We start from the raw sequence: 18,174 nt of genomic DNA on the forward strand, positions 1-18,174 counted from the left end.
GTTGTCTAGAACTGTCACATCAACAAAAAAAATTAACACCATTAAATTTTGATATTAATATAATGGATGGAAAATGTTCGACAGATAAAAAAAAATCCTAAATATTAATTTAGAAGAAATAGATAAATTCATATATTAATTTTATATTTAATTTTTTAATCATTTGAATTAATAAGTTTATTCAAGAATTTGAATCCATTTATTATGTTAAAATTATATTAATGTTTTTATCCAAATTTTAATTCGAATTAAATATTATTATTTTTGTAATATATGAATTCGTAAAAACTTAAATTTAAAATTTTAATAAGTTTTCAAATATTTGAATTAAAAATCTGAATGTGCTAAAATTAATTTTTAAAAATAATATAAAATGGAACAAAATATATTAAGTTTTCTAGTAATATATTAATTGTCTAAAATAAAAAATATATATATAATATAAATAATTCAAAAATGGAAAATTTATAAAAATCTAAATAAAAACTCTAAAATTAAAATATAAATTCTTAAATTTTAGAAAATTCAAAATATATACACTCAAAATAAAATTTATAAAAAAATAGATACTTTAAGAAATTAAAATATATAATAAAAGAATATATATAAATTTTTAAAAATTCAATCAACAAGTAGTTAGGAGTGGGAGTAGACTTCTTCCCTAGATAATTGGATATTTGGACCAAGTTTGATTCTTGGAATTGACATTCTTAGAATCAACTTGGTAGTCCCCATTACAGGTATACCTGTTAATGTGTTGGAATATGGAGATTCGATTAAAATTGCATTACTGAGTTTGGAAGTTATATATTTGATTAATTAAGCATTGATCGACATTGACCATCATTGACTTAGGACCAACCAAGCATCGGTGTCCAGGACAATGCCAATCAAATTTGAATTTGAATTTTCTTAAATATATATTAAATTATTCATAATTTTTTATTGTATATAATTTACATATTAGAAAAAAAAAATTTATATAATTTAACATTTAACGTCAACAGACACAAAGTTGAAATCTATAGTCAAAATTATGAGGTAGAGATTCTGAGTCTATGTTCATATGTAGTTGATGTTGATACATAGGATCATCTTTAAAGCTAATTGAATGTGTTTATACTCTGTATTGTGTGTTAAATATGACTCTTATTTCTGTCAAATTTGAGAAATAATTTTCTAGTTAAACTCGATTTATTTGTTTTCAATCAAACTTTAATTAGTTTAGATTATTTTTTTATTATTTGATCTATCAATTTAGCCTATAAATAGTCTCTTTTACAACCTTAGAAAACACACCCAGTAAAGATTAGAGCTCATAACACATTTAGAGAATTTTGTGTTTACGTTTTGAGGGTTCTTTATTTTCGGGTTTTTGGGTTTAGTTTTTATTGGAACCCACCCATTGTTTGAAAAGTCAAAAAGGGTGGGCACCGAAAGTAGAAAGTAAAATTGGTTGGCAAGTTGGGTTAAAAGTTGGCATTGGATAATTGCAATTTTGGTCCCTAATTGTATAGGGACATTGCAAGTTGATCCTTGAACCTCAACTATAAATAGGCCTAACCATTTCTTACTTTCTTCATCCCATAATTGCCATTCTCTACTTAAGGCATTATTCTCTCTCTCTATTTGTAAATTTCACTTGTAATTTTTGGATTGAAATATATTTGGTAGTGCCCGAGGACGTAGGCAAAATTTGCTGAACCTCATTAAAATTCTGGTGTTCTTTATTATTTATTTTGCATATTTTGTGAATGTGATTGTAGTGATTTATTGTGCTATTAAATTACGATAGAGGGATATTTTGGCTAGGAAAGACTTGGTATTTAAGTGATCTTCGTGATCTACCTCTCTTTCTTGGGAATTGAACTTAGTGTGATTTTTCAGTACAATATTTTTTCTCTTTCACACGCTTCCGCGCAATAGTTTTTATATGCATCTTTTGTCAGGGGTGAAGCCAGGGGGGCTAGCATGGCCCCGGCCCCCCCTAAAATGTAAAATTATTGTTTTGACCTTTTAATTTTTTTAAAAGTTTTAAATTAGTAAAGGTAAAATTACACTTTGACCCCCTGAAATTATAAAAATTTGATTTAATCCTTTACAAATTATAAAGATATAAACTATAAAAAATTAAAATTTCATCTGGCTCCCCTAAAAAAGTTTTCTGGCTTTGCCCCTCTCTTTTGTACTCTTCGTTCTTTTGTCATTATAGTAAAATTATCTTTGTCTGTAATTTTTTATCTTGTTTGGAGGGATTTTTTCCACATTAAATTTGTGTGTTTAATTTCTCAATTTATTTCGCTATTTTTTTACTTGTTGCTTAATCGGATCCATCCCAACAGTGTGATATCATAAGAAGTTTCAAGGGCAGCCACGTGAAGCCAAATTACAATTAGCGCATCAACCATTGATAATTGGAATTGTATCAGCATAAAAAAGTTGAAAATTTCGAAAAAGTGAGAACATTAGAATTGCTTACACATAATATATCAAAGATAAATAATTGGGGAAGAATAAAACGTTGATTAACGTAGACCTAAACCCTCCATGCAAAGGCAGTCTAAAGTCAAGAAACCAGGCCATCCAGTTTACAGACCCCACATGTCGACAGATTATCTAGTTTACATTTGATCTCTCTAGATTCACATTCTCAACACTGACAGTGGCGGCCTCAACGTTCTCACTGATATTGTATTCAAAGCAAGCTATTTCCATGATTCTAAGAGCTTGTTTGCCCACATCCCTGCATTGAATCATGCATACGGTAGAAGAGGGTTTTAACCTTTGATATACTTAGAAAGGGTCCACTGGTTCTGTGATTAGATATGAATATGGATAAGGCAAACAAAAGTCCTAGAAATAGGCTCTTTACCATCTTGTGATGTGGATCCAAATACGTATCAAGTAATTAACTTAATTTGATCATGTCTCAAAACACAAAAGGTCGAATTCACAAATGGAGAAGGTGCTGAGCTCCATTGGGTTAAAATAGGAAAACATTTTTATTAATTTGCAAACATATTCATGACTAAAGTTTATATTGCGTATCATCCGGTTATTTGTCATCCAATCCGTAAACTAGCTTCTTTCCAACATGAATGTTGAATGATGTTGGATGTTTTGTCGTTTGTTTATTCGGGTGTTTTGTAATTTTGACTGGAAATGTGGTTGGTTTTTCCTAATATCATGTATCCATATTGACTGAGCAAAAAAAGAAAACATCATTCAGTATATCAGTATAGGATATACATCATTACATGCCTAACACCCAAAAAAAAATTTTTTACATATCTAGTGTAGACTATTACATAGTCAGCACTTAAATTTTTTTTTTTTTTACATCTCTAGTGCTGGCCTTTAATATACCAAAAAAAAAATTGTATTGGGACACAAAAAAGATAACTGGTGCCGGCCATCTATTGACCAGCACCCAAAAAAAATTCATCTCTAGTGTCAGCCATTACATGGCCAACACCCAAATTCTTTTTTATTATTTAAATACTGGTATTTTTGTATATCAGTGTGGTACGATTGATAATACTCTAAAATGACGTATTTTTATATATTAATCATGTGTTTATTTTGAGCTTGAGCCTACTAATTTGAGCTATTTATGTCTTTTTATCTTTTAGGGACTAAATTGGAGGCGAAAAGTAAATTCAAGGGAAAAAGCGTCAATTTGGAGATTAAATGGGCCAATATGCAACGTGGGACAAATATGGTGCCAAAAGTGCGAACATGGAAGGCACAAGGACTTAAAAGCAAATAGAAGAGATTTTATTTTGGAAGACTCTATTTTCTTTTATTCTATTAGGATAATTAATATTAAGATAATTATTAGGATTATTCAAATTTAGGATTTTATTTTAATTATCTTTGTTTATCTTTAATTAAATGTATTTATCTTTTAGAATTTAAGTTCAATTAGACTATCTCCCTAGCACTATAAATAGGGGTGAAGTGACTCTATTTGGGGATCTTTTTCGTAAACACTCTCCCCAAAAGTCTTTTGTTCTTTCATATTTCTTTTCAATAAAATTTCTTTTCCATATTTTTATTTATTTTCTTTCCCACAATTATCATGAGCCACTAAAACCCTTCTAGCCAAAAGTTGTCAATATTTCCCCAAAAAGGTTCTTGAGGCCTAGAATCCGTACTTAGCCTTCTCGCCAAGTATTCATCGTTTCTCCACACTACGGGCTGACGCTTCTGTCCATGGCCCTTAAGAAGTAAGCTTTTCAGCATATGCAAAGGCGGCCGCTTTGTATGTATTGGAAGGATTGCATAGTCGGTTCGTTAACTTCTCATACGAGGTTGGCGAGCCAAAGAGACAAAATGGCGTGGATTCGCCATTGAGAAGCGTTGATCTAGCATAGATTCTTGGCTAGAGTCGGTTCCCTAAAATCGTAAGTCTAATCTTTGGAGCTGGTGGTCGAGGCGTCCTCTTCCACTATAACTGGCTTACTCGAGTCGAGAAGGATCATCCAAAAGCCAAGGATTGAGCCCAAGGCGGAATGAGACAACCGAGGTGGAACTTTCCCATAAGAATTTCTTTTCTCTTAAAACTCTCTTTATTATTTTTATTATTTTCGTAATCATAATTTCAATAAACTTTAAATTCTGTTTTTATTTTATTTTCGCTTCCAAAATCAATTCTTAAATTACTTTTTATATTTTTTCTAGGAACGCAAGTTTTCTTGAGCACGATTCGCCTGAGATTTCGAGAGACAAGCATTCAGATAATCTGTCCCCGAGGATTCGACCCTACTTCCCTTTACTATTTCTTTTTCATTATTTTACAGGAATAGGATATTTTGGTGCTCTCAACGACCGCATCAAATTTTGGCGCCGTTCGGGACCCAAGAACATACTAATCTTGTTTTTCTTTGTTTTCTATGACCAGATCTGCTCCGGTACTCTTACGTTCGACTCGAAATCGAAAAGATCATGAAAGCTAATCGAAAGGAAACAAAACTAAGGAAAAGCGATCGGTGGTGGTTGGAACTCAAAGCAATCCACCGCCGAAATTAGAATCGACGACGAGTAGAGTCTAGGGTTAACAAAACCCTACTCAAACGTTAGAAAGTAAAGAAGAAGAAGTCGATTCCCAAGAAGTGCTGAACACTAGGGTTGACGAAAACCCTAATTTAACACCTCAACTTATGGCTCGTACAATTCGGCAATCGGCCAAGCGCCGAACGAACAACCGCCACTATGCATCGCGTATCCTACTATGGATACCGATTTTGAATTAAAGTCGCTTGATTCACCATCGCCAACTTTTCGTGGGTTACAAAATGAAAACCCCACAAGCATTTAAAAGAATTTCATATGGTTTGTTTGAGTATGAAACCTCGGGGTAATCAAGATCAAATTAAATTGCGCTTTCCTTTTTCCTTAGCGATTCACCGGGAATGGTTATTTTATTTACCTCTGGATCCATTACAACTTAATGATCTATCTCGTTTATTTCTTAATGTGTTTTTCCTCGCATCACGAAGCGGTGAGTTAAGAAGAGAAATCGTGGGCATAAGGCAAAAAGACGCAGAGACTCTATACGACTATTGGGAGCGATTTAAGAAGTTGTGTGCTAGTTGCCCACAACACGGTATAACGGAACAGTCTTTGCTCCAGTACTTTTATAAAGGCTTGAAACCCATGGAGATAAATATGGTAGATGTCATGAGTGGAGGCGTTAGTCAACATGACTCCACAACAAGCAAGAGACTTAATCTCCACAATGGTGCGAATTCCCAGCAATTTCGAGCCAATCCTGAACCCCCTAGAAGGGTTCACCAGCTAAGTAATTCTACCATTGAAGATAGACTTGATAGACTTACTAATATTGCGAATTCCTTGTTACGTAAAAATCAAACCAGCCCGAGGATGTGGAATATGTGCTACACCGAACATACGATGATGCGTGCTCTAGTCTGTGTGACGATTCTATGGCCCATTTAGATGTTGGGAAATTTTCCGGCCACCACAAAGACGATCGACCCTTACGCCAATACCTACAACCCAGATGGAGGACCACCCTAATTTTAGTTATGGGGCTAATCCACGATATAACCACCATACCAAAATCGGGCCCCACAACAATGTAAGATTCGTGTAATTCTTTAGAAACTTTGGTCAATAAATTAGCAACTAATGTCCTTGATTTTCAACAGCAAACTCTCAATTTCCAAAGAGAAATGAAGGGTTTTCAGCAGAAAACTGAAGCATCCATAAGGGAGTTGACCACATCAATTGAGAAATTAAACTCTCAAGGGAAACTGCCATCACAAACAGAACCAAACCCGAGGCAGAATGCGAATGCAATAACGTTACGAAGTGGAAAGGTGCTGGAACCAATTCCTGGCAAGAATCTTGGTCAAGAAATCGCCCAAGAAACTCCAGGAAATGCCGAACAGATCCGAGCGAAACCCCCACTGCCGAAAATCCAACCTCCATTCCCAGGACGATTAAATCAGTGTCGAAAAAGTAAGGAAGACAAGGAAATCCTCGAAACATTCAGGAATGTTGATATCAACTTACCACTGTTAGATGTCATTAGACAGATTCCGCGGTATGCCAAGTTCCTCAAAGAACTTTGCACCAACAAACGAAAACTAACAGGTAATGAAAAGGTAAGTGTTGGTGAGAATGTTTCCAGCTTCTACAAAAAAAATGCGGTTAAATGCAAAGATAGGGGTATGTTCGCTATTCCATGCAAAATTGGCCATTTGGGAATTAAGAAGGCTATGTGTGATCTAGGGGCCTCCATAAATGTAATGCCTTATTCTATTTATGAATCACTTAACGCGGGTTTTTTGACAAAGACAGGTGTTATTATTCAATTGGCAGACAGGTCTATTGTGCATCCTGAAGGAGTCCTCGAGGACGTCTTGGTAAAAGTTAATGAACTTATTTTCCCTGCAGATTTCTACGTAATTAAGATGGAGGAGGACAACACTGCTGGATCTTCGACCTCTGTTATGACCCTTCCTTAATCTTGCTAGCACCAAGATCGATGTTCAAGGGCACTCTTACGATGGAATTTGATGGGGAGATCGTGAAATTCAATGTTTACGATGCCATTAGCCATCCAAGCGAAATCTTGAGCGTAAACCGCGTCGACCTGATTGACTCATTAGTGGACGAGACTTTTGAGTCAACTTATAAAGACGAATCTAAATATAGATATGATGATTATGAATTTGTTAAGACATTATTATCACCATCGAAACTAAACTTCTACCTTCTCACAGTGCAGCTCCAGATTTGGAATTGAAACCACTTCCGCAAGATCTCAAGTATGCATTTTTAGGAAAAGGTAATACCTTACCAATTATAATTTCAAATAAACTCTAAACCCGATGAGGAAAGTTTGATCCAGTACTAAAGAGTCATAAGGAGGCGATTATCGGACCATTGTCGACCAAGGGATAAGCCCTTTGACATGCACCCACAAGATTTACTTGGAGGAGAACACGAAACCAAGGAGAGAGGCACAAAGACGCTTAAACCCGAATATGATGGAGGTGGTGAAAAAGAAATAATTAAGTCTGCTGGATGTCGACATCATTTTCCCATTTCGACAAATAGATGGGTAAGTCCGGTACAAGTCGTGCCCAAGAAAAGCGGCGTGACAAGAAAGAAAATACCGAGGCGACTTAGTACTGGGTTCGAAAAGAAGCGAAACGGTGGCGGTGTCAGATCGATTATAGGAAGTTGAACGCTTATACTAGAAAAGATCATTTCCTTCTTCCTTTTATAGATCAAATGCTTGAATGTTTAGCTGGTAAAACTCACTTTTGTTGTCTTGATGGATATTCAGGTTTCTTCCAAATCCCTGTTGCGCCAGAAGACCAGGAAAAGACCACTTTTACATGCCCGTTCGGTTACGTTTGCATACAGGAGGATGCCATTTGGACTTTGCAACGCACTTTACCTTCCAGAGATGCATGATGAGTATATTTTCCAATATGTAGAAAAATTATTGAAGTTTTATGGATGATTTTACCGTGTATGGAAACTGCTTTTTGAATGCCTTGAAAACCTTACGATAATTTTGAACAGGTGCATAGAATTTAATCTTGTCTTGAACTATGAAAAGTGTCATTTTATGGTAGACAAAGGTTTGATTCTAGGTCATATAGTCTCATCTAAGGGAATTGAGGTTGATAAGGCCAAAATTGACATTATAAATTCTTTGCCATATCCCTCTATTGTTAGAGAGATACGTTCTTTTCTTGGCCATGCAGGATTTTACAGGCGCTTTATAAAAACTTCTCAAAATAGCTGAACCATTGTGCGAGTATTGCAGAAAGACAAAAAATTTAAGTTTGACTCAAAATGCATGGAGGCTTTTGATACACTTAAGCAAAAGTTGGTAACCGCCCCTATAGTACAAGCACCAGACTGGAACTATCCCTTTAAAATTATGTGCGATGCAAGCGAACGTAGCGTGGGAGCCGTATTGGGACAAAAGATAGCGAAAGAGCCTCATGTCATCTGTTACGCCTCAAAGACCCTAGATCTTTGCACAAAGCAACTACACAACCACAGAAAAAGAACTTTTAGCTATTGTATTTGCTTTAGATAAATTTCGATCATATTTACTGGGATCTAAGGTGATTATTTTTTCTGACCATGCAGCTCTTAGGTACTTAATCGCAAAGAAGGAAGCAAAGCCAAGGCTCATTAGGTGGATTTTACTGCTCCAAGAATTTGACATCGAGATTTGTAACAAAAAGGGGTGTGAAAACCTGGTGGCCGACCACTTGAGTAGGATAAAAACTCTATTTGATGATGATTCCATAAAGGATGAGTTCCCCGACGAAAACTTATTCTCAACCGAGGCTTACTATCCGTGGTATGCAGACATAGTTAATCTCTTAACCACGGGATCGCTGCCCACTGAGTTAGCTCAATCCGTAAAAAACAAGCTTAGACGCGAAGCTCAGAATTACATATGGGACGATCCATACTTGTGGAAACATTGCTCAGATCAGATAATACGACGATGTGTTCCAGAAACTGAGGTAACCTCTATCCTTACTTTTTGTCACACAGAAGCTTGTGGAGGTCACTTTGGCCCTAAGCGGACAGCTCACAAGGTATTGGAGTGGGGGCTATATTGGCCTACAATCTTTCGTGACGCGTTTAACTTCTGTAAGTCTTGCGATAAATGTCAGCATACAGGTAATATCACTAGACGAAATCAAATGGCCCTATCCCCGATTCATGTATGTGAGATTTTTGATGTATGGGGCATTGATTTCATGGGCCCCTTTATTTCTTCGTTTGGAAACGTATATATACTTCTTGCAGTAGACTATGTTTCTAAGTGGATAGAAGCAAAGCCTACTCGCAATGATAATGCTAATACTGTTGTGGAGTTTCTAAAACGAACTATTTTTTCTAGGTTTGGAACACCTCGAGCTTTGATCAGTGATCGTGGTACCCACTTTTGCAACAAGGTCATGGAGGCACTATTATCAAAATATGGGGTTCATCATCGTATAGCAACAGCCTACCATCCCCAAACGAACGGCCTAGCAGAGGTTTCAAACAGGGAGATCAAGTCAATTTTGAAAAACGGTTCGACCCAATCGTAGGATTGGAGTCTTGACTCAATGATGCGCTTTGGGCTATCGGACGTCAGATAAGGGACCAATTGGCATGACCGTGACGACTTGTTTTTGGCAAAGCATGTCATCTACCAGTAGAGTTGGAGCATAAAGCTTATTGGGCTATTCGACAATGTAACATGGAGTTAGAGCCCGCGGAGAAGGCAAGGAAATTGGACATTCAAGAATTGGAGGAAATTCGCAATGATGCCTACGAGAATGCTCAAATTTATAAGGGCAAAACAAAGATGTTTCATGACAAAAATATAGTTCAGAAGCATTTCTCAGTAGGACAAAGAGTTTTGCTTTATAACTCCGTATTAAAGCTATTCCCAGGTAAGCTTCGATCTCGGTGGCAAGGACCTTTTATTGTGACTAAAGTATTTACAAATGGCGCAATTGAAATAGAGAGTGAAGAATCGTGAAAGCATTCACGATCAATGGTCAACGGCTGAAGCCATTTTACGAGAATTTCCAGGCCCACACGGTCGAGAAAATTCAATTAGAACCACCATAAAACCGTTCAAGGCGTCGAGCTAACGACGTTAAACAAGCGCTTGTTGGGAGGCAACCCATCTTTCTTTTTATTTTTATTTATTTATTTTTTTCCTTTTATTATTTATTATTTTCTTTATATTTTATTTTATTTTAGTTAAATATTAATAAATTTCTCTTCTTCCATCTAGGTGAAATGAAGCGAAAATACGAAGAAAAAAAAAATACAGAAAGTGTGCACCAAAACAACCCTATCCATGCTGTCAAACAGTTCTATTCCAGCCCAAAATGCCATATTCCTGCAGCCAAACAGTTCTATTTCAGCCTTTGAATCCCCAAAACCTGCAGCCAAACACCCCTTTTCAGCAAATAAAACCCCCAAACCTTACATTTTTTTCCCCAAATTTCTCCATAACCGTCGACTCCTTTCTCTTCCACCACCCACCGCCGATTTCTTAGCCACCACGGTGAGAACCCGAAGCCAAACCAACATTGCACACATCACTCACCTCTTCTCCACCTCTTGCCGCTTCGCCATCTTCTTCTCCACCGTGTGCGCCAACCGACGGTAACTACATGGGGAGTTTTTCTAAACACTTTTTTTTTTCTCCACCTATTTGTTTTCCTTTTACTTTCACATCGAGGACTATGTGTTTTAAGTGGGGGGGAGGCATTCTTCATTGTTATTGTTATTATCTGCTATTTTTGCTGTCATATTGTTGTTTGACTTTCAAGCATGATTCTTACCTTCTAAGAAAGTTATGATTTTTCCCATAATTGATGCCATCTCCACTGTTTTATTTTTATTAGGCTAAAAATAATTGTGATTAATAGGGTTAATTCTATCTTGCTTTTTGTAAAATTGATCAAGTTTAATATAAAGTGAACACTTAAAATGATTGCATGCTTAATTAATGTTCATGGCTATTAGGTGATTATTGAAACTTATTTTTGACACTTAAATTTTTTCTTTCCTGAGTTCTCAAGAATTTTAAATATCGTTTAATTTTTAATAAATGTTTTCCATGGTTATGAGTACAGCTTAGATCGTGACTGACTGAGTAACCGGGGTAGGGTGCTTGGGTTGTCATTCTACTTCGCGTCAAAAGGTTGTGTGACGTGACAAGTAAAACTCCACTAGCCGAGGTTATGAGTATGGCTCAAATCGTGGTGATCGAGTAACCGGGGTAGGGTGCTTGGGTTGTCATTCTACTTGGCGTCAAAAGGTTGTGTGACGTGTTGGGTAAAACTCCGCTAACCGGAAATAAATAATTTTAGGAGTATGTTAATGAGTAACCGAGGTGGGGTGCTTGGGTTGTCATCTCTCTTAGCGTCAAAAGGTTTAATATATTCCTAAGTAAATAAATAATAATAAAATTTAAAAAAATCAAAAAAGAAAAAAAGGAAAAAAAAAAGAAGAAAAAAATAAGTACTAATAAAGTTGCACTTCGGGGACTAAAGGAGGAAATAATTAAGGTGTCTTAGTAGGTTTGGTAATTTACCTAAATGGCATAACTCAAGTCGATCTTAATTTTTGTGTGAAATAATTGGAATACTTTTTCTGTTTTACTTAAAGCAAGCTTAAAGGTCTCTTTATTTTTCATATGCGTTTTTAACTAATTTTTATGAAACTTTGGAGTGGTATTTCTTCTATGGCAGAATCTAGCTTTCACAGTTGATAGGAACCATACTTGAGGGCAAGCATGGGCTAAGTAGGGGGGAATTTGATAATACTCTAAAATGACGTATTTTTATATATTAATCATGTGTTTATTTTGAGCTTGAGCCTACTAATTTGAGCTATTTATGTCTTTTTATCTTTTAGGGACTAAATTGGAGGCGAAAAGTAAATTCAAGGGAAAAAGCTTCAATTTGGAGATTAAATGGGCCAATATGCAACGTGGGACAAATATGGTGCCAAAAGTGCGAACATGGAAGGCACAAGGACTTAAAAGCAAATAGAAGAGATTTTATTTTGGAAGACTCTATTTTCTTTTATTCTATTAGGATAATTAATATTAAGATAATTATTAGGATTATTCAAATTTAGGATTTTATTTTAATTATCTTTGTTTATCTTTAATTAAATGTATTTATCTTTTAGAATTTAAGTTCAATTAGACTATCTCCCTAGCACTATAAATAGGGGTGAAGTGATTCTATTTGGGGATCTTTTTCGTAAACACTCTCCCCCAAAAGTCTTTTGTTCTTTCATATTTCTTTTCAATAAAATTTCTTTTTCCATATTTTTATTTATTTTCTTTCCCACAATTATCATGAGCCACTAAAACCCTTCTAGCCAAAAGTTGTCAATATTTCCCCAAAAAAAGGTTCATGAGGCCTAGAATCCGTACTTAGCCTTCTCGCCAAGTATTCATCGTTTCTCCGGACTACGGGCTGACGCTTCTGTCCATGGCCCTTAAGAAGTAAGCTTTTCAGCATATGCAAAGGCGGCCGCTTTGTATGTATTGGAAGGATTGCATAGTCGGTTCGTTAACTTATCGTCGTCGAGGTTGGCGAGCCAAAGAGACAAAATGGCATGGGATTCGCCATTGAGAAGCGTTGATCTAGCATAGATTATCGGCTAGAGTCGGGTTCCTAAAAATCGTAAGTCTAATCTTTGGAGCTGGTGGTCGTAGGCGTCCTCTTCCACTATAACTGGCTTACTCGAGTCGAGAAGGATCATCCAAAAGCCAAGGATTGAGCCCAAGGCGGAATGAGACAACGGGATGCTGGAACTTTCCCATAAGAATTTCTTTTCTCTTAAAACTCTCTTTATTATTTTTATTATTTTCGTAATCATAATTTCAATAAACTTTAAATTCTGTTTTTATTTTATTTTCGCTTCCAAAATCAATTCATAAATTCTGTTTTTTATTTTTTTCCAGGAACGCAGGTTTTCTTGAGCACGATTCTGCCCAGGATTTCGAGAGACAAGCATTCGTATAATCCGGTCCCTGAGGATTCGACCCTACTTCCCCTTTACTATTTCTTTTTCATTATTTTACAGGGAATAGGATATTTTTGGTGCTCTCAACGACTGCATCAACGATTTTTAAAAAAAATACCCTGGTGCCGACCATTGGGTTCCCAAAGTCAAAAATTTTAATTTTTTAAAGTCTGACACAATTATCAGCCAATCATGAGGCCAAAATACTAGGTAGTGCCGGCCATTGGGTTCCCAAAACTCCATTCTACTATTCATTTCAGGTCATTTTTGTAAATATTAAAATTTTTTAGGTTAGATTGGTAAAATAGTCGGAAGAATATGAGCAGCTTTTTTTTTTAATTAAGAGGAAATTACTTTTTAAAAACTCTCAATTTTCCCTTATTTTTCAAATCAGTTCTTAGTTTAATTAAAACACATTTTTCCTTAATTATTTTCAAACCTAATTTTATTTTTAAAATCCTTTTAATTTATTTAATAATCAATCACCTCATCCAAATTTTTACCACCCAATTTTAGACCCAATAATTATTTTAATATTTTATTATTATCATCATTATTTAATTAACCATTTTATCCTATTTTAATTTCTATGATATTTAACTCAATTTTTCTCTCAAGCCCACAATCTAATACTAAATTCTACTAATTCAGCTTTTGTGATGTGACATTTATCCCAATTGAGGAGCTTTTTACGTTAAAATTTGTTGATTTTTTCAATTCTTATGTTCTTCACTTTGTTCGTTGCTTAATCGATGTTATCCCCAACAATACTCATGGCTTATATAATATAATAAAATTATATATGCTTATTATATTATGTATCCATTTACTATAATTTTATATATAAATTGTTAAATGTTCAAAACATTATAATAATAAATTTTATTTTTAAAAGGAACAAAAAGTTTATAATTTAATAACTTAATTGTAGGTTAATTTACCATATTTTAATTATACGAATGGACTTTATTTTATATATTTAGGTCATTTAAATTTAAATAAATGAATAAAATGTCATAATTAAATAGAACAAAATTATTAATTTTTAATTTAAATAAATTTATATTTTTATATTTAATATTTTTAATTTTCAATATATGTTAATATCATGTGAACTCTATTTTTAATATTTAGTAACTTAAATTTAAATAAAATAATAAAATTATATATTTATATATGACAATTTTGTTATTTTTAAAAGTTTAAAGGGTTTGCTATAATTTTCCCATAAATATGTTCAAAGTTTATCATAACAAATTTTATTAGAAAAATTAGTTTGAAAGCTTAGAAGTTAATTGTAGGTTAATCTACTATATTTTGATTTAATTAATAGAAATTTTTATATAATTAGTTCATTTAAATTTAAATAAATTTACAAAAATTACATACTTAAATCATATTTAAATTTTTATTTATTTGGAGTAAATTAATATAATGTGAACTTTATTTTTAAATATTTATAACTAAAATTTACATAAAATAATAAAATTTAAAATTAAATAGGATAACTTTGTTAAGTTAAAAAATTAAAGTGTATTTTTTCAATATTTTCAAAGTTTAAACTTAAATACAATATGATATTCTTAAAGATATAAAATGGATAATTTTTAAACTAAGCAAAAATTTTGATTTATTGGAAATTTAATTCATAAACTTTGATTTGGTGCAAATGAAATGTTTAATGTGATTCAAATGCACACACAAAACAATAATTTTGATTCTGTTGCACATTTCTTAAAGAAATAAACACATCAATTTATTTTTATATGCAATATGTAAACATAAATTGATACTATATCTATAATTATACTAATAATTTCATATATAAAATTATAAAAATCAAAATTCATAGAGGTTAACCAAAAATCAGATCTCTTGAAAATATTTTTGTCTACTTATTATTATAACAATGACAGGAATACTACCTTAGAAGTATAGTATTATTAAATAAATATCCTTAGAGAATACATTTTGGGATCTTTTGTGCTTTGTGATTATAATATAATATTGGGAAAGTAATAAATGCAATAACTGTAACATCATTCAGCTTTGATTTCAAGCCAGATATGGTCTCACTTTTTGGTCTATTTTTCTTTATTTTATCATTTGAGATTATGCCTTTATTTGTTTGATTCTAGCTTGAAGTCCAAATAAACATAGTTTATAATTTATAAAGAGTTGGGTTCATTTGCTTGGCTCCCCCAATATTTGATTCAAAATAACAAAAAAGCATGGCGAAATTGGAGGAGAGAGAAGATGAGAAGAAATGGGCAACGAGTTGGGGTGGATGTATAGAAGAACTGAAGAAGGGAAGTCGAATAGCAGCACCAATGGTGGCGGTGACGGTTCTACAATACCTTGTGCAAGTTGTATCAGTAATAATGGTAGGACATCTTGGTCAGCTTTCTCTCTCTAGCGTCGCCATTGCTACATCCCTCACCAATATCACTGGTTTTAGCCTTCTGGTAAGCTACTCTTTCTTCTGCTAAGCTGCTCTATTGATGGAGCATCTTAAACTAATTGAATGTTTGTCATTCAAACTAGTCAGGAATGGCTGGTGGATTGGAAACTCTATGTGGGCAAGCTTATGGATCACAACAATACAAAAAGCTTGGAATCTATAGTTACAGTGCAATCATTTCGCTTATCTTAGTTTGCCCTCCCATTTGCATACTATGGATATTAATGGACAAATTGTTACCTCTTGTTGGCCAAGATACACTTATCTCCTACAAAGCTCGCCAATATTCCCTATGGTTAATTCCGGGACTATTTGCAAGCACCATCCTTAAACCTTTGACTCGATTTCTACAAATGCAAAGTTTGATTCTACCAATGCTCTTAACTTCAATTTTTATACTGTGTTTCCATGTGCCTCTTTGTTGGATTCTTGTGTTTAAATTGGATTTAGGTGATCTTGGAGCTGCAATAGCTTTTAGTTTATCAACATGGTTGAATGTGATCATACTTGGGATTTATGTAAAGTATTCATCTACATGTGAGAAAACTCGTTCACCATTGTCGAAAGATGCTTTTCTTGGTGTCCCTCAGTTCTTTCGCCTTGGTGTTCCTTCAGCTATAATGGTTTGGTACGTGTTTTCTTTCTTGTAAAATCAGTCTTGGGTGGTAAAAGTTATTTAAATTGCATTTTATCACCTATAATAATAAAAATAAGTAAATTAGTCCCTCTATATTAGTTAAAAAACTCAATTGATCTTTTCTGTTAAAAATTTTATACATTGTTTAGAATCGTATAGTTGACAAACTAATTGGACAATGATACATGGCGTGCTATGTGTACATCGTACTGGCATACATGTACCAGTTTTTAATAGTAGAAGTGGGTTTAATTTTTAATAGAATTACCAATTTACTTTTTGATTCAATGTATTGAGATTAATTTACTATTTTTTAGTAAAAAGAGTAAAATGTAATTTGACTCCTAATATAGGAGCCTCTATGGTACTTTTATCATTTTGGGTACTAATTGTTACATTTAATGTTGTGTCTCACAAATGGTTTTCCATTGCTATCAATTAAGCTTGAAATGGTGGTCAATGGAGTTGCTAACTTTGCTATCAGGCCTTCTACCAAATCCAAAGCTAGAGACATCAGTACTATCTATATGGTAATCTTCCACTTTGGTACCTTTGAACTGATAAATTGGTTATTGTTTTTAGTTTAAATTATGTCATTAATAACTAAGCTATGACTAAGTTTTTGTTTTGATCACTAAACTATTCAAAAAATTTCATTTAAGTCTATGAGCTGTTAAAACCAATATTATATATATATATAGCTTTATCTGCTCGCATTGTCTATACCAATTGAAATCTCTCTTTCCCCTTCACTTCTACAGATCGATTTTTTTCATAAAATAGTTTTGGATGTCACGAATCTATGAATTAAAATTCAAGCAGTGACTTAAATAAAAACTTTCAAATAGTTTAGTAACCAAACAAAACCTTAACCATAGTTTAGTGATAGTTTACCTTGTTTTTAATACCAATGAATCTAATGCATTGAATCTTTATAATCAGCCTAACAATTTCAACATTACACTTCACTGTCCCTTATGGTTTTGGAGCTGCAACAAGGTATTCTGTAAATCTGGTTATTTCTAACAAATATTTAAAGAAAACCAGAGATTTTAAAGCTTTGAGTACTGATCCACAGCACCCGAGTTTCGAATGAACTTGGAGCCGGGAACCCCGAATCTGCTCGCGTGGCAGTCAAGGTAGGAATGTCTATGGCAATCACAGAGGCAGTCATGGTGAGTGGGGCTCTGTTTTTCAGTAGACACATAGTTGGATATGGTTACAGCAATGAGAAAGCAGTGGTGAACCATGTTGCTACAATGGCTCCTTTGCTTTGCATTTCACTTGTTACTGATAGCATTCAAGTCGTTCTTTCTGGTTAGTAATCTCTCATTACTCTTTCATTCTTAACCTTAAATCAAATGCTTGGTTTTAAATAAATAATAATGGGATTTGGATTTTGGAATGTTTTTTAATTAAAAATTTCAAACAGGAGTTGCAAAAGGATGTGGATGGCAATATATAGGAGCCTATGTAAATCTTGGAGCATTTTATCTCATTGGATTGCCAGTGGGAATAATACTAGGATTTGTTGGACATCTAAATGGAAGAGGCCTTTGGCTTGGAATACTAGTTGGTTCAATTGTACAAACAATCCTTCTTTCTCTCTTTGCAATCTTCACAAATTGGGAAAAACAGGTTGGTTTTCCTTCCCCATGTCTAATTCAATGCACTAAATTTTAAAATTTTATGGTGATGTGTTCTTATCTGCATTATCATTGGTTAGACAAATTTTAAGTGATAAAATTTCTGAAAATTTTGATAGGTAGCCAAGGCCAAAGAGAGGATATCCATGGGAAATTAAGTCATCTATTGTTGGTTACCAAGTGGGAAATGGCAATTAAGCATAATTCTCAATCTCTCAAAAAGGGAGAAAATATGTAAATTTTCAATCTATATTCCATTCTTAAATTAGGTAGCTGCGTCAAGTAAAATGCAACTTTTTATGTCTCGATACACTTTTATTAATAACTTAATATTGAGGAAGTCTAAAAATATAAATTGACAACAAGAA

The 18,174-nt window shown here is 33.8% G+C and overlaps 1 protein-coding gene across 1 annotated transcript; it reads left to right on the forward strand.

The window, feature by feature from the left end:
- Nucleotides 1-15,041: 15,041 nt before the first annotated feature.
- LOC108451719 (protein DETOXIFICATION 2-like) lies at nucleotides 15,042-18,174 on the forward strand. Its single transcript, XM_017749378.2, has 7 exons — nucleotides 15,042-15,527; nucleotides 15,607-16,151; nucleotides 16,604-16,690; nucleotides 17,103-17,159; nucleotides 17,239-17,477; nucleotides 17,593-17,798; nucleotides 17,926-18,174. The coding sequence occupies exons 1-7, from the start codon at nucleotides 15,294-15,296 to the stop codon at nucleotides 17,962-17,964; spliced, it is 1,407 nt and encodes a 468-aa protein (XP_017604867.1). The 5' UTR covers nucleotides 15,042-15,293; the 3' UTR covers nucleotides 17,965-18,174.

The sequence above is a fragment of the Gossypium arboreum genome, chromosome 5 (assembly GCF_025698485.1).
Source record: "Gossypium arboreum isolate Shixiya-1 chromosome 5, ASM2569848v2, whole genome shotgun sequence".
In the NCBI taxonomy this organism is placed as follows: domain Eukaryota; kingdom Viridiplantae; phylum Streptophyta; class Magnoliopsida; order Malvales; family Malvaceae; genus Gossypium; species Gossypium arboreum.

Excerpts from the sequence above, each read along its gene's own strand:
- LOC108451719 (XM_017749378.2), top strand. The coding sequence starts at position 15,294 with ATGGCGAAATTGGAGGAGAGAGAAGATGAGAAGAAATGGGCAACGAGT. Across the intron at positions 15,528-15,606 it reads TCACTGGTTTTAGCCTTCTG|TCAGGAATGGCTGGTGGATT; the intron begins GTAAGCTACTCT and ends CATTCAAACTAG. Across the intron at positions 17,799-17,925 it reads TCACAAATTGGGAAAAACAG|GTAGCCAAGGCCAAAGAGAG; the intron begins GTTGGTTTTCCT and ends AAATTTTGATAG.